Here is a 16406-nt window from a genome sequence, read left to right as displayed (position 1 = left end):
AACCTACCCGGTTCCTAAAAGATTGCATTTCTGGGCATCGGTTCGGGTCGGGAACCGAACCGGTTCCTGACTGGAACCGGTTTCATTTTCTACCCGGTGTGAAAAAAACCGGTTCCGAACCGGTTCGGGTTTTCAAGGTGAACCCGATTTGTGCACCTCTACCTGCTGGTATATATAAAAACAAATCCCGAAAGAAAAGGCAAAGAAAAGATTGATTTTGCACCATGCACTAACATAGTCTCAAAATTGCAGATGTTTCTCTATCATCGCCACAAAGCGGGCATAAAAGAGAACTAGCAGCCGTCCATGTCTGCTTTAAATCTTAACAGATTTGACCAATAAGGACTTTGAAGAGTCAGCCTCCCACCGGATAAGTTATTAATCGGTTGCATTGCTAACTAATTCAGATAGTGTCATAAAAAATTCAAAAAGTAAACTAGAAAAAGATGTTTTAAAGATAAATATGTATTTTATTATTAAATTCAACATGAGCTAATTTACATGCCAAGATTAACCAAACTGATCTATCAACATGATGAAACCGGAACGAAAAATTACAAGCCTCTCTCTCTCTCTCTCTCTACATATATATATATATATATATATATATATATATATATATACATACATTCAAACACCCAAAATTTCACATGAAGCAGTTGAACTCATTAACATTGTTTCTTTTTTTTTTCAAATCCTGGTTTTAAGTTCAATGTCAATGAGAAAACAGCACCTGCTATCATCTCTAACATAATGCACATTGCCTTTCATGACACGAAGAAGCTTTCTCGAAAGATTAAGAGCAAGCCCCTCTTGACTACCTTCATTCTCTCTTTCTTCATACATTTCTTTGATAATGTTTGCAGGCAGCCCCGGGCCCGGATGACTTATTCTGCAGGAACAACAAGTTCATGCGGGCCAAATATGAAATAACGGATCAAAATGAATATATGTACCTGAACTGTAGATGAATGTACTCGTGTCCATCTTGTTTCATCCTGAGCCCGGGGGACACTTTGATTTCCACCCAACCATTTACTGAAGGTGCATGGTTCACAATGCTGATCAAGAAATCTGATAAGATTATTTGCAGCCTAATTTGATCACCGATAAGACCAAGCGTTTTGACTTGATTTGGTATTTCATGAATCAGTGGAATATTCTTTTCATTCATAACCATCATTACTTGGCTCACAACAGCATCTAACAAATTCTCCATGACAAATTCGTCCGACTTCAGCTCCACATTGCTGCAAAACCAAAAAAAAAAAAAAAACTTCATAAATAGTACCACACATAATAACAGATAAAGTTTGACTTTTGAGGTCAAAACACAAGTTTGCTTCTGTGAAACTTAATGGATTCTTTCAGTAACACGACGATATAGACCCGTTCGGTTATGAATGGGTTCATTTGGGTTATTTTTAATCTCGAACGGGCCAAATTGGTGAATGATTTATTCTAGCTAAAATGGAAATGGTGTCAAGATTTTACTATTACTACTAAAATAATCAAATATCATTTTTGTAATCATATTCAATGCTTTTATCATTTATAGACAAAAAATGTTCTCGGGTCAACCCAAGCGTACCTCTACACTATAAAATCACCCATTTGACCCGTTACGCGACCCACCCACTTTGCGCCTTTAAAGTTAACACTTACCCTTCTTCAATACTTTTTAACATGTCTATATTCTCAACAACCGATGCAATTTGTCTTTCACAAGCGCCACTTGTCTCAAGATACTGCTTTTGACGATCTGAAATACCCGAGTTTTCAAGAAGCTTGCGGGTAAAAAGAAGCCCGTTTAACGGGTTCTTAACTTCTTGCTTAATATACGCCAAATCTTGGTCATTTTTACTCTCGTTTAAAGACATTTTAGTGTTCAAGAAACAAAAACACCCAACCATTTTTCCACTTTCACCAACTCTCTTGTTTGTTGTCAAATAACACTCTACAAGATTCCCATCTTTCCCAAAAAACCCGAACGGTGCATCCGACGAATCTTGACCGTTGATTGAATTATATAACAAGATCCTGAACTTGGTCAGTGTGTCTTCATCTTTAAGTGGACATAAACCTCCAAAAACTTCACCAGGAAGAACTTTTCCAACAACTTCATGTTTCATACGACCCGTAAGCGCTTCCATGGCTGCATTCCATTCGGAACAACACGCGTTTTCATTTGAAGCAAATAAAGGGGGGATTAATGGATTCAGAGTTTGTATGATAGAGTTATAATCTCCTTCCATACGTATAAACTGGTCCATGATAATTTTGTTGTCTGTGATATCTTGACCGACAAAACATACACCAACAATGTTGTTCATGTAGTCTCGGCTTATGCATGTATTCGCCATAATGTATATAATGGGTTTGTTTTGCTGGTCATTGCTAACTTTCTGTAATTTCAGTTCAATGTTTTTTTCTTCTGTACCTGCATCAAATAAAGCATGTGACAGTGATCATAGTAAATACCCATAATATTATATATGCAACTTAATAAACTTATGTAAAATAAAAGTTGTATTTTTTTATAACAATATATAAAGTTCCTGTTGAAAAAAAAGGCTGTCTTTTTTGTTGTTCCACTTTTATTCTCAATAAATAAATCCAAAATTACATAAATAAAGAAAAACACAAATCACACAAAATAAATTCTGCAAATTTACAAAAATAATGAAAGTTTTACAAAAAAATGTTGATTTATCATCAATCTTTTACCATATGCTCATGATTTGCTTTTAAAGGGTAAATTAAAGAACTTTAGCTATGAAGAAATCGATCATATCGGTCGAAAGTTGCCCAATATGTTTTTAGCGCACAAAACCTCCCACGCTATTTTGTTTCATTAAAAAGCCAAATAAAATATGAATATATTAAAAACAATTAAGAAAGTTGTATGCTTTAACAATAGACATTTGGCGACTATAAACCCGTTTAACCCATTCCCTTTAAGCATGTAACTTTATAGTTGACGCGTTTGAGATATAAACAAAACCAAATAGGCAAATAGACCTATCCATAAGTAAACGGGTCAAAGTTGTCACCTTTGATACTTTCTAACTAATAACTGTTGTTATACTTGAAAACCAAAAATAAACGATTTACCGTGCAAAGCTATACGGAGAAGATCTTCAACAATTCCACGTGACGTTTCATGAACAAACTCACCAATCAAAGACTTCCCCATAGCTTCACTAGCTTTGACTCCAGTCAACTCTGCAACTTTCCCATTCCACCCGTTAACCAAACCGTTCACATCAACACCAAAAATAGGAACAGAAGCTGTTTCAATCAACCTCATCATTTCACACGCAACCGAACTGAATTCATCCACCCGTTGACCATCACTCTCACTTAGTTGACTATATTTCATCATTCTTTGAGTACTATTATCCACAAAATCTTGAGCAGACGTTCGCATTATCAACTGCAACGAATGTATCACATTGATCTCAGAATCTTCCCAAGGCAAGCTTTTGCTTCTTACAACTTCAAGAAACGCTTTAAACGAAGATCTTGGATGCATTTTATCACCATCATCTTTCTCTTCAGGATGATGTTTAGCACCCGCCCATTTAATCTCTCGTTCTGTTTGTGATCTGAACCAAAACATGAAATCTTTTGAGTTAATTCTTGCAGCAGCCATACCACATATCGCATCGCCAAGCAAAACCGCACCAGAATAACCAGAAAGCAACAAACTTTCTGTACTAAAACCTGTAGAATCCTTATGTTCATCACACAACCATTTAATAATATCTTTAACTTGTGTTTCATTTGGAGTTACACCAGTTAACCAAACTTTGTTATCATAGTATAAAGCTGCACCATCACATTTGATCAAATCCATGATGATTGGAGAATTGGTTATCATCCTGAACGGATCGTCTCGCAGGAGCATGTCACATAACGTGGTCTGCATACGGAGGATATTTTTCTCCGCCTTTTGTTCGGCTAATTGTATCTCCATGTAGAGCTGCAAACCAACCGACTGCATAAAAAACTCACACGCATAACGAAGTGGGAACGGGATGTAACGCTGCGTCGTGTGATGACACGCCACCAAACCCCATAACTTTAAAGACTCATTGTTGTTTATAAGAATTGCCATCACCAAAGAAGCAGTCGAATTCATGTTATTCATGTAAACCACGTGACACCCGTGTGGGGCCCGGAGCGTAGAGTTGACCAAACAAACCGGTTGCTTTAGTTCTTGACTTTGAATCACAGGAACCGACTTTGCACGACAATCAACGATTATTCTCACACGGTTTTGTTTAAACAAGAACCGAGCAGCTTGTGGGATATCGGTTGCAGGATAGTGTAATCCTAAATACGGTTCCAAATCATGTCTTTTAACTTCCGAAACAACTTCACCGTGTTCATCATCATGAAACTTATAAACCATAACCCGATCATAACCGGTAAGCTTTTGTATTTCCTCAACAATGGTATCACACATAACACCGATATCTCCACCGGGAAGACTCTGCAGCCTAGAAATCGCTCTAACGACAAGTTTCTGCGATTGAACCGCACTAGAAAACAACACCGTGGGATCACTAGAACTAGCAGGCTCTAAATCAATCACAACTCCAACATCAATCCTATGAAGAATCGCATAAAACGGTTTACGAGTCGTTTTCGAGTGAACCCAAATAGGGTTTAACAGCTTAATCTCTCTAGCAGCTATAGCTCTTTCTAAAGAAGCCCTTGAACTAGAGGTGAAAAGTGTTCTAGCATCAACTCCAAGCAGAGTTTTGTTATGAGTGTTTATATTAATATCCAACATATTACAACAGTTTTCGCTATAACTTATTATGCTAAAACCGGGCTCTTCGACTGCAATCATGCAACCAAAAGGCTGAACAAGACCACCTCTTTGGATTTTGGATAAATAAGCAGTTACTTCTTGTTCAGCTACATCTTCTGGTGCATGTGTCAGCATATTTGTGTAGTTGAAAGATTTACCAGATTCAACTGACTGTTCAAACTCTGATAACAGTCTAGCATCAGCACTATATTGAGCTAAGGTTTTGGTTTGGATTTTATAGGCTGGGTTCATGTTGCTTCCACCTGATGAGGATGATGAGGTGGCAGTTTTATGTTTATTCTTGTTGATGGTTGGTTCCTTTGCAGTTAGTTCTAACTCCATTTTCATTACTTGAAAGGAGTTTGTATGGATATTCTGTTATGGTTTGTTTGAAAATATGAAGAATGTTTATAGAAGCTGCAGCAGCACTGTTGTGTGTGTGTATATATATATATATAAAAGTTCAAATAAGAATAAGAAGTTTCTTAGGAATGGTAAGAACCAACAAATTTTTGACATTTGGCATTACAAATTATGTTGAAAGAACAATTCTAAGAAACTATGTCGGTTATAATGATGAAATAGTAATTCTAGGAAACTATGTCGGTTATTGGTAATTTTAAATCTCAACCATTGATTAACATAATCCAATGGCTATGATTTATTCTGGTCTTCCTAGGAAACTACTTATTTTTAGAATAACTCTCCTCTATATAAATATATATATATATATATATATGATTGAGTTTGAACTTGATGTCCCCACATATTATTAACTTTACTTGCAACTAACTTCATGCGTAGTTTTTTATTTCACTTGACTTCTTCGTTAGGTTGTGTGGTGTGGTTTAACTAGCAACGGCTAGTTTAAGTAATAAGTCACTGCCACGTAGGCAATAGAGTTTTAACTAGCGCATTGTGTTTAACTAATATTCAAATGAAAAAAGAAAAGGAAAAAAATTAGACGCGTGTGTGTGTTTGCATATGATTGGTGGGGAGAAGTGAACCCCACCAACCAAACCAAATGGGAAAGAAGAAAAAAAAGTGGGGGGGGGGGGGGTCAACGAAATGGCGATGGAGGGCTAAAAGGAGATGAAGCATGTATGGGTAATGGTGGTGGTGTGGTTTGGCGAGGAGTTTGGCGCTGATGTGGCTTTTGTCGCTTCCACAACATCAGTCTTAGCATAAACAAAGAGAGTGTAATTTTGTAGCAAACGTGATTAAAGATTGGAACTTTTCGAGACAATGTAGACCAAGAAAAAGATTATTTCATACTTGATACCAAAATAGACATTGACTTTTAGCCCACAACTTTCTAATTAACATATCATCTTCTAGAACTATCATATTCTGCCAAGCGAAACAAGCTATCTACTGGTTCTTTTTGGCACGAATAATCATAAGTAAGATGGGTCCCACATTCAGAGCAACCACGAGTTGACACAAGGCACAAGTAGGCTAATTTTAGCCTATAAGACAGACGACTAAGGGTACCAAAAAGGGTTGGCTATGGCTTAGCCTACTTAGCTTATGCGGCAACTTCTGATTGAAATACTAATGTCCACTCTTTAAAAGAAATAAACATAAAAAGGCCAACACGGTAAAACTTGATAATGTCGGCGAACTTGAGGAAAAGAAAATTAAAACTAAAAGACTATTGGACGTAATTTCAGACTCCAAGTCACAAGTCAGTGAACTTGAGAGACCAATACAGATAAGTCGGTCATAGTTGATTATGTTTCCTAATAGTAATGTAATTATAACTGATAATGTCTTGGCCAGTAAGTTGCGTTAGTTTATATAAACCACGCCATGGTTAGACATTATAAAAACACACACACGAGATGTAACCGACTTAGGGTTTGAGAGATTGTGATAAGTTTTTAAAGTTAGATTTTCTTATTAATATAAACGAGAGTATTCGTTTACTTCGTGTTTGATTATGGATCGGGAGTTGAAAGACTTGGTTTAGAAGAGACATTGGAAAATGAAATGGGTAATTTGGAACCACCATACGTCAATACTTTGGAATGTGGTGGAGATAATGCCAGATTTAATTGCCGCCAGCCACATAATCAAACACCTGGTGTGCACTGCAGCAGCTCACGAGTCTACTCTTTGTATAAATAAATAAATAAATATGATTTCTTTATACTAAAAAGCTACACGTATGGGGCTTGAGCTTGAGTTTGAGCTCGGCTTGTTTCAAGCTCTTATTCAAAAGTTTGAGCTCGGCCCGTGAGTGTTTTCTTAAGCTCGGGTCCGGCTCGTTTATAATTTATTATTAAAAATTTTCACTATTTTTTTTATATTTGGGAAAACACTTAACGAGCCTATGCTTGGCTCGAGCTCGAGTGAAGTCCAGATAAGATATAACTTACTCGACGAGCCTAAACGAGCTTCACATACAAGGCTCGAGCTCAGGCTCGATAATAAACTAGCTACATTTGAGCCTCGGGCTTGTTTCGAGTTTTTTTTATCGATTGGAGCTCGAGTAGCTCGGTTCACTTGCACACCTAGATCTGATGTTGGGTTGCATGCTTCATGTAGTGATGTAGAGTTATTAATAGGTTATGGACATTAATACCTTATATAAGATAATTTTGTATAAGTATTCTATCTATTATTTTAATATGATTAATGTAAGAAACCTAACACCATATCGCAGTCGTACCGACGGCCCCCGCCTCCCTTCCCTGTTTCTCTTTTGGTGATCTATATTGGTCTCGAACCGTTGCCATGAACATGAATACAACATGGTAATTATGAAGCCGACAAGGCTAGCTAGTTCGAACCCGACGTTGGTTTAGACTTTTGTGTTTTTATTTAAAAAAAACGTTGGGTGTTGACTTGTAGTCTTGTACCGATGAGTGTTAAGAAAGCCTAAGGCGAGTGCACAGAGTTTATAAAACGAACCACACATCAGACGTGATTTGACAAAGGATATTATAACAAATCTATATCTAAAAGTAGTCACTCTATCCTCGGGAATAGATGTATAGTTTGCCTACATCTCACTCTCTCTAGAGTCTCAAACCCTGCCAATAACTTTGCTACGGTCGGGATTCTACTTGGTATGATTGTTGTTGAGACAAGCGTGGATGATGTAAGTATATGTTAGTTTTAACAAGTAAATCTCAAATCATGTTTGGTTATTAATTTATACACCCAACTTCTGCAATGAAACTTGACCTTATGTAAAGGCTTGTATTTAGAAGAGATGATTATAAGTTTATGATGTTTACACACAATCAATAAAATTGACCGGGATTTGTATAAACGTCAGATACACATGCATGTAGCCAAAAATAAATGTTGGTCGGGATGTTTAAGGAACAACCATTTAAAATTTATGTACAATTGCGGATGCAAATCTCAACTTATATGTAAATTTTACTTACAATGCGTTTACACGTATATATAGCACATACGAAGCGCATATTGTAATAAAATTCTACAAAACAAGAAAATTTTTGGCTCCTGATACAAATGTGTCTTGGTATATATTGTACCTAAATAATGTACATCAAAATCAGACTTATGACATAAGTTATAACACATGTTAGTAACATCCTAATCAATCTACCTTAAAAATTACATATATAAATGAATAAAATATCTAGCTCTTAAAAAGAAAATAAAGAGTCAAACTTGCAACATCTTCTATTTGAGGAAGATTAAAAATCTAAAAAAAATAAAAATAAAAAATTATCAGAATGGTTTAGGGACTTTGAAATCTATCAGAAGTCAACACAAATCTACCTGTTAAAAGTCAACATACAATAAGACACAGATCAAGCTCTTAAAAAATTTTAAACATCAAGTTTACAGGCTCGAAGTCGACACAAACCTACCTTAAAAAAATTAAGGGTGCTCAAAACTGTTGGTAGTTAACCTAAAAGATTAGCGCTACGAAAACCATAACATGTCAGCTAAGTTGTTAGAAGTAGCATCAATATCAATGAAAAGTAAACAAAACTCTACCCACTGTGTGTGTCAAAAACCAAAAAAATATAGATATATTGCAGGCAAAGGAATTTTGCATATTAAAATGGCGTTTGGCTATCAATCCATTAAATATAATCATTTCACATGCACACAGGCGTCTAATAAAAATCATAAAAAATGTAACTCGCATTGCTAAATAAAATGTATCCCGTTGAATCATACGCTCAGTTAGAACCTAGTTCTAGTAACCCTTTACCCTTTTAACAAAACATCCACCTAATCTTTCAAGTGTTTTGACAACTAATCAAAGGTCTTATAATAAACTTTAATGCTGTCATGCATATAATAAAAGTAAGATAAATCACCAAAAGAGAAAGATATTCATCAGGTAAAATCAAATCACACTTAAATTGCAGTTTCTAAAAAACTATAACTGTACACCGGAAATCAGAAATCAGAAAGAAAACCAAGTAAGATGTCTAGAACAGAAAAAAACAATGTCTTATTTATATAGATTATTATATTAGAAGCACAAGGAGTGAGAAGCATTTAAGATTGGAGTAAAATAATGTAAAACAAGGGCACTTATTCCTTGTTACCGAATCTTTTGGCAATTAGCGGACGGACATCTTCTGCATTCGCTAGTGTCTCCAAAAAGGGTAGTAATGTAATTAATGCACAATCTGACGGATCATTGAACCAACTCTTTATTGGAATTCCATTATTTACTTGAAACCGAAAAACCTGAAACCACCAAAAGTTAACGAGACCCGAAAAATATCCCAAAAAAAAACAAAACCAGTATAGAAAAATGTAACCTTAAAGCTACCTGTGGACAATTATCAATTATGGCAACTTTCGCAAGATCAAGACCTAAAACAGTTAGATCTTTAGTATAAGTTCCATCTGCAAAAACGCATGATTCTCTATAAGCTCGGCTAGAGATGAATTTTCCATCTGGATCCAATATATCCAATAGTTGATTTGCGTAAATGCTTTGACTCGCTGTAAACACCATAACTTCAAACATTTCCGAAACTCTTTCCAAGAACTCTTTAAGATAAGGCCTCCGCTTCACATGGACCGCATGCTCTTTGAAATCAACAAATACTGTAAAACTGAAGTCTGAGTCATCACAGGGTTCCAACGTCGAGTGGACAAGTGTTTCTGTATATGCCAACATCAACAATATTATAGCAAAAAATTTCAGCTCAAAAATAAACAAAAAAAAAAGTTGCATACCATCTAAATCGAGTACTAATGTGACAGTTTTTCGTTTAGAGGAAGATAAATTCGTTTCCACTTCAGAAAGATCGGGCAGATGTTTGATAAACATTTGTGGATCCAAACATTCTGACGGGTCCCATTCGGGATAACTGTTCGCATCGAGCTCCTGATTGCATGATGTCAGCTGATGTATTGCAAAATACAAGTTTGATTCTTCTGAAGACATTACAGGTTCTGAACAGTTTTGTATTCTGTCATCACAACCATTGCTATCTTCAAGAAACGTTAGTAACATGTATTCATCGTCTAAAAATAAGCTTGATTCGTCGCATTCATAATCTTGTAAGCCCGTCGCTTCTTCAGTAGGTGAGCTGGAAACAATCATGTCTGATATGAAGAAATCTGACACGTTACAACTTTGATATTCACATGAGGTTTTATTTATAGTGTCGGTATCTTTATCTTCCAGTGACGGCACTTCAAGATCCTTTTCGCTTTCTAAATAAAAGGCAACAAATAAAAACTTATGTAATCATAATCACTTTGTCGAAACACTAAAAAATATACAATTACAAGTCAAAATAAATCAAGAATCAGTTTTGGAAATCTTTATTGTTTTACCTTCATCGCAAGAAAGAGTTGCTTCACTGTTATTGTCCATAGATTGCGGTACAGGTGAAAAAATAGTTTCTACTGTTGAAGAGCAGTTGACTTTAGTATGATCCTGCAATAAAATAAAACTTCCATATATTAATATAAAGCTTATAACTTTGGGTACATAATTTGAAAGTAATAGTTTAATTTCTGAACCTGGATACTTTCTTCATCAAGAAATTCACAACGGTTAGTTTCCTCGGTTCTAAGATCCTGCACAGTTACTTCATTACAAACAGAATCTGCAAAAAAAAAACAAAATCGAAAAAAAGATTGACGCGGTTAGTAAATAATAATATTCAAATAAACAAAAACTTAAAACAGGAAATACTATGTTAATGTTATTACCGTCCTTTTTATCAGAAATAAGCGTCTCGAGTTGAGCTTCTTGTTGAAAACTTTTAGACTGTGACAAACTATTCTTGAATATCTTGCTTGATTTTTGGCAAACATGAAGGCCATTCTTTTCTCTCAAGCAGCCCATGCTTGACTTCGTTTTCATCTTTGGTGATGGCATTTGTTCTGTATCTTTAATGTGTATTACAACAATACTGACTTAAAAACATCAGTAGCAAAATAAGATCCTCCAAATATCTGCGAATAGCCGAAAGAACGAATACATTAGACCATTTAGTAGAGGTGTGCCTGAAACCGAAATAACCAAACCGAGACAAAAACCGACAGTTTGGTTATATGTTTTTGGAAAAAGCAAACTTTCGGTTCCGTTTTGCGAGTAATTAACCGAGAAAACCGAAGCAAACTTGTAAAATTTCAATTCTTATTTTGAATTTTAAGTCATTTATAATAATTTAATATATATTTTAACCCAAATATTTTAGTCCAAATGTATAATAATCAAATGTATTAGTGACTACCAAAAAAACCTAGGCCTAAATTCATTGTTTATGGCCAACTTATTTTTCAGCTCAAAACTTTCAAGCTCAAATGGCAAAACCGAAACCAAACCCAACTGAAAACCGAAAAAACTGAAACCAAACAGTTTTTAAAAACTTAAAAACCAAAATTTGGGTTTTTGGTTCGGTTTTAGCTCAAAATCAAACGGCTTTTAAAAACTAAAAATCCAAACTTTGGGTTTTTGATTCGATTTTAGCCCAAAACCGAACGGCTTTTAACAACTCAAAAACCAAAATTTCGGTTTTTGGTTCGGTTAAATCCCAAAACCGAACCAAACCAAACCGACCCAACCGATGCACACCCCTACCATTTATAGATTAAATCTAGGGTTTGATCATCAACAATTTCAATAAAACACAACTTTAGAATCAAATCAAATCAAATCAAATCAAACAAACTTAACAAATATTTCAATCTCAATCCATCATTTTCACAAACTCAATCACAAAATCATAATAAGTTTAACCAAAATTCAACTAAACTTCAATCAAAGTCAAAGTCAACACACACAGATAAACAATTTTATCATTATAATTCAAACACCAATTCCACAAAATCAATCAACAAACCTAATCAAAACGACGTAGTTTTTATCAATTCGAATAATCGTCAGCGATTGAGTTAAAAACTTCATTCAAAATTAGATAATGATTGAATAATGAAACGATGACTGAGGATCATATAATAATAATCATCAGAAACAGATAGATGATTCATTAGCTACAGTTATGTGTTTGAATTGATTACCTGCTGTTGCTGTGTGTGTGTATATATATAACTATATATGTATGTATATATGAATATATCAATATCAAACCCCAGCCCCAAGAACTCAACTCTTTCTCTCTCTCTCTCTCTAGTTTCTAGTTGACGCGCTTATATGCTGTTTCTCTCTATCTATATATATAATATATGTATAGACCCTTGTATTATCTGGAGGTTACAACTTTATATACGACTTACGACTCGTTTCAATCTCTTCTTTTTCTAAAGCTTGAGTTTGGCATACGAGTTGTGTTTTCAAGCTCGGGTTTGAGTTTGGGTTTGGGCCGTATATTATTTATTAGTTTGGGTCGTGAGGCGTAAAATTGTTACATGGAAGTCCAACGAGGTAAAACTTTAAGATATGTAACGTCCGAGCTCATACTCGGTAACTAAATGAGCTTTATTTAAGGCTCGGGCTAAAAAAATGTTTGGCTTGTTTTACCTTTTTTTTTCAATTCGAGCTTAAGTAGGTCGAGAGCAACTAGGCTCGTTTGCATCCGACTTAACATAATAGTCTCACACAACCATAATATTTACCGGTAAATAAAATAAGTTATTTATTAAATGGTTATATGTTGTATACTTATTTTTAACCAATAATATTGAATGGTTATGTTTTCTTATTGAAAATAAGGTATATATTTTAGTAGTTTAGATTTGCTTTTCTTTAAGAAAAATATAAGTCGTATCATTAATCTCATTTATCAAAGTCTTTTATATCTTAAAATTCAAGACGTAGTAATTCAATATCAAAGTGTTTCTTAACAAATACCATACCGATAACATTTTATAGTTCACCTTATCTATCACGTTCGCTTTGCACGATATGAAAGATAGATCACGTTACATTAGCGTTTTAAGAAATCAACATTCTTCCTGTCATGGTGAGCTTTTATCGTTACATATTCATTCTCACTTCCTTTACATCACATGAAATGCTCAATAACTGTTAGCTGAATATTCTTAACGTATGTATTAAGTTTCCAAAACAAACACGTCATTGAAAATCGACCTCAAAGACCATAATAAATGTTCACACATACGTCAGTTCTCTCGGTTTCATGTAGATATAACTTACGCTATACAAGCGAAAGCACACCCGAAGAAGTAGTGTGTAGTTATAGTCCCATGCTACCTTCCCATTTCATCATGAAGTCACTTTTTTTCATACTTTATCTTTTAATGAAACAACCTAGTGCTATACTTTTTGATACAATCTACTATTCATTTTTATAAAAAAATAAAATACTTATTTTTTTATTATTGTATTGCATCATAATTTGTGAGTAATGATTGATAACTAGGTGAGAAAAAATTGTGGGAAACAATTGTCAATTTAAAAGTTAAGGGGTTTGATATGACAATTGGAAAAACTAAAAGGGGTTGACAAATGTAAATGCACTACTAACTTAACAACCGATAGAAAAATGACACGTATACATGACGGTGGTGCTTATCAACCATCACATTTAAGCGCGTGCTTACACTCTCCTACCCTGACCGATAGTTGACTTGAGTCTCATTCGGCAGCAATAAAACACCAGCTCAAGTCTTCTTCTAAGTATTTGTATTTAATTTAATATTTATGTTATTATTATTATTAACAAAATGATGATATATACATGTTAACATGTTATATAAAAAACAAATACTTTTGTTTATATTTATAAAGACTCATGATTTTAGCATTTTGTCAAATGTGTACAGATGTTAGGAAATATATTTACGGTATAACACGAACCTAACATGAATCACGCACGTTTGAGTATAGTATATAATAGATTTCGTTTAGTTGTAAGGAAAATGTGAATATACTTTTAGAGTCTAGTTGATGGTTTATGTGTATATGTATGTTCACTGAGCCGGAAAAAATCAGAGTATGTGTCGAACACAGAATCGGATCAGAAATTCAGTTTTCGTGACCTCCATACAATATTTTATAACTCTACGAAAGAATCGGATCAATAAATATGCCCTAACGCCACCCCGAAACCCGTTCGAAATTTTGCCAGTATTGCCAAAGTAGTATGTTCACTAAGCCGGAGAAAAAACTGAGTATGGGTCGAACCACTGAATCAGATCAAAAATTCGGTCTTGATGACCTCCATACAATATTTTATTACCCTACGAAACAATTGGATCAATAATTATGCCTTAACGCCACTTCGCGGCCCATTCGAAATTTTGCCAGTATTGCCAAAAGGGTATGTTCACTGAACCGGAGAAAAAACTGAGTATGGGTCAAACCACTTATAAATTCGGTCTTGGTGACCTCCATACAATATTTTATAACCCTACGAAAGAATCAGATCAACAATTATGACCTGACGCTACCTCGAGGCCGGTTCGAAATTTTGCCAGTATTACCAAAGGTGTATGTTCACTTAGCTGGAGAAAAAACTGAGTATGGATCGAACCAATGAATCGGAACAGAAATTCGGTCATGGTTACCTCCATACAATATTTTATGACTCTACGAAAGAATCGGAGCAATAATTATGCCCTGAAGCCACCTCGCGGCCCGTTCGAAATTTTGCCAGTATTGCCAAAAAGGTATGTTCACTAAGCCGGAGAAAAAGCTGAGTATGGGTCGAACCACTGAATCGGATCAGAAATTCGGTCTTGGTGATCTCCATACAATATTTTATTACCCTACGAAAAAATCGGATCAATAAGTATGCCCTGACGCCACCCCGTGGCCCGTTCGAAATTTTGCCAGTATTGCCAAAGGGGTATGTTCACTAAGCCGGAGAAAAATCTGAGTACGGGTCGAACCACTAAATCAGATCAGAAATTCGGTCTTGGTGACCTCCATTCAATATTTTATAACCCTACGAAAGAATCGGACCAATAATTATGACCTGACGCTACCTCGCGGCCAGTTCGAAATTTTGCCAGTATTGACATAAGGGTATGTTCACTGAGCCGGAGAAAAAACTGAGTATGGGTCCGACCACTAAATCAGATCAGAAATTCGGTCATGGTGACCCCCAGACAATATTTTATAACCCTACGAAAGAATCGGATCAATAATTATGCCCTGACGCTACCTCGCGGCCCTATAAAAAATTTTGCCAGTATTGCCAAATGGGTATGCTCACTAAGCCGGAGAAAAATCTGAGTGTTGGTCGAACCACTGAATCGAATAAGAAATTCAGTGATGGTGACCTCCATACAATATTTTATGACCCTACGAAAGAATCAGACCAATAATTATGCCCTTACGCCACCTCGCGGCCCGTTCGAAATTTTGCTAGTATTACCAAAGGGGTATGTTCACTAATCCGGAGAAAAAGCTGAGTATGGGTCGAACAACTGAATCGGATCAGAAATTCGGTCTTGTTAACCTCCATACAATGTTTTATGACCCTACGAAAGAATCGGATCAATAATTATGACCTGAGGCCACCTCGCGGTCGGTTCGAAATTTTGCCAGTATTGCCAAAGGGGTATGTACACTGGGCCGGAGAAAAAACTAGTATGGGTCGAACCACTGAATCGGATCAAAAATTCGGTCTTGGTGACATCCATATAATATTTTATGACCCTACGAAAGAATCGGATCAATAAGTATACCCTGACGCCACCCCGCGACAAGTTCGAAATTTTGCCAGTATTGCCAAAGGGATATGTTCATTGAGTCGGAGAAAAATCTGAGTATGGGTCGACCCACTGAATCGGATCAGAAATTCGGTCTTGGTGACCTCAATTCTATATTTTATGACCCTACGAAAGAAAAAGGATCAATAAATATGACCTGACGCCACCTCGCGGCCATTTCGAAATTTTGCCATTATTTCTAAAGGGTTATGTTCACTGAGCCGGAGAAAAACTTGAGTAAGGGTCGAACCATTGAATCGGATCAGAAATTCGGTCTTGGTGACCTCCATTCAATATTTTATGACCCTACTAAAGAATCGGATTATTAATTATGCCCTTACGCCACCTCGCGGCCAGTTCAAAATTTTGCCAGTATTGTCAAAGGGGTATGTTCACTGAGCCGGAGAAAAAACTGAGTATCGGCCGAACCACTGAATCGGATCAGAAATTCAGTCTTGGTGACCTCCATTCAATA

The 16406-nt window shown here is 35.7% G+C and overlaps 2 protein-coding genes across 2 annotated transcripts; both read right to left on the bottom strand.

The window, feature by feature from the left end:
• Window positions 1-495: 495 nt before the first annotated feature.
• LOC143636735 (phytochrome E-like) lies at window positions 496-5170 on the bottom strand. The gene is made up of 5 exons (XM_077104249.1): window positions 3115-5170; window positions 1666-2440; window positions 957-1250; window positions 625-892; window positions 496-576 (listed from the first exon to the last, which is right to left on the bottom strand). The coding sequence occupies exons 1-4, from the start codon at window positions 5168-5170 to the stop codon at window positions 691-693; spliced, it is 3327 nt and encodes a 1108-aa protein (XP_076960364.1). The 3' UTR covers window positions 496-576; window positions 625-690.
• A 3981-nt stretch (window positions 5171-9151) lies between these two features.
• On the bottom strand, window positions 9152-12424 carry LOC143636734 (uncharacterized). Its single transcript, XM_077104248.1, has 7 exons — window positions 12314-12424; window positions 11000-11245; window positions 10808-10893; window positions 10619-10721; window positions 10013-10495; window positions 9600-9937; window positions 9152-9514 (listed from the first exon to the last, which is right to left on the bottom strand). Exons 2-7 carry the CDS (start codon window positions 11166-11168, stop codon window positions 9356-9358), a joined length of 1338 nt encoding a protein of 445 aa, XP_076960363.1. The 5' UTR covers window positions 11169-11245; window positions 12314-12424; the 3' UTR covers window positions 9152-9355.
• Between the last annotated feature and the right edge of the window lie 3982 nt (window positions 12425-16406).

The sequence above is a fragment of the Bidens hawaiensis genome, unplaced genomic scaffold, assembly GCF_021521415.1.
Source record: "Bidens hawaiensis isolate Kalapana, Puna unplaced genomic scaffold, B.hawaiensis_p1.1 tig00008041_1, whole genome shotgun sequence".
NCBI lineage: Eukaryota > Viridiplantae > Streptophyta > Magnoliopsida > Asterales > Asteraceae > Bidens > Bidens hawaiensis.
This window is presented reverse-complemented; position numbering and strand designations above follow the sequence as displayed.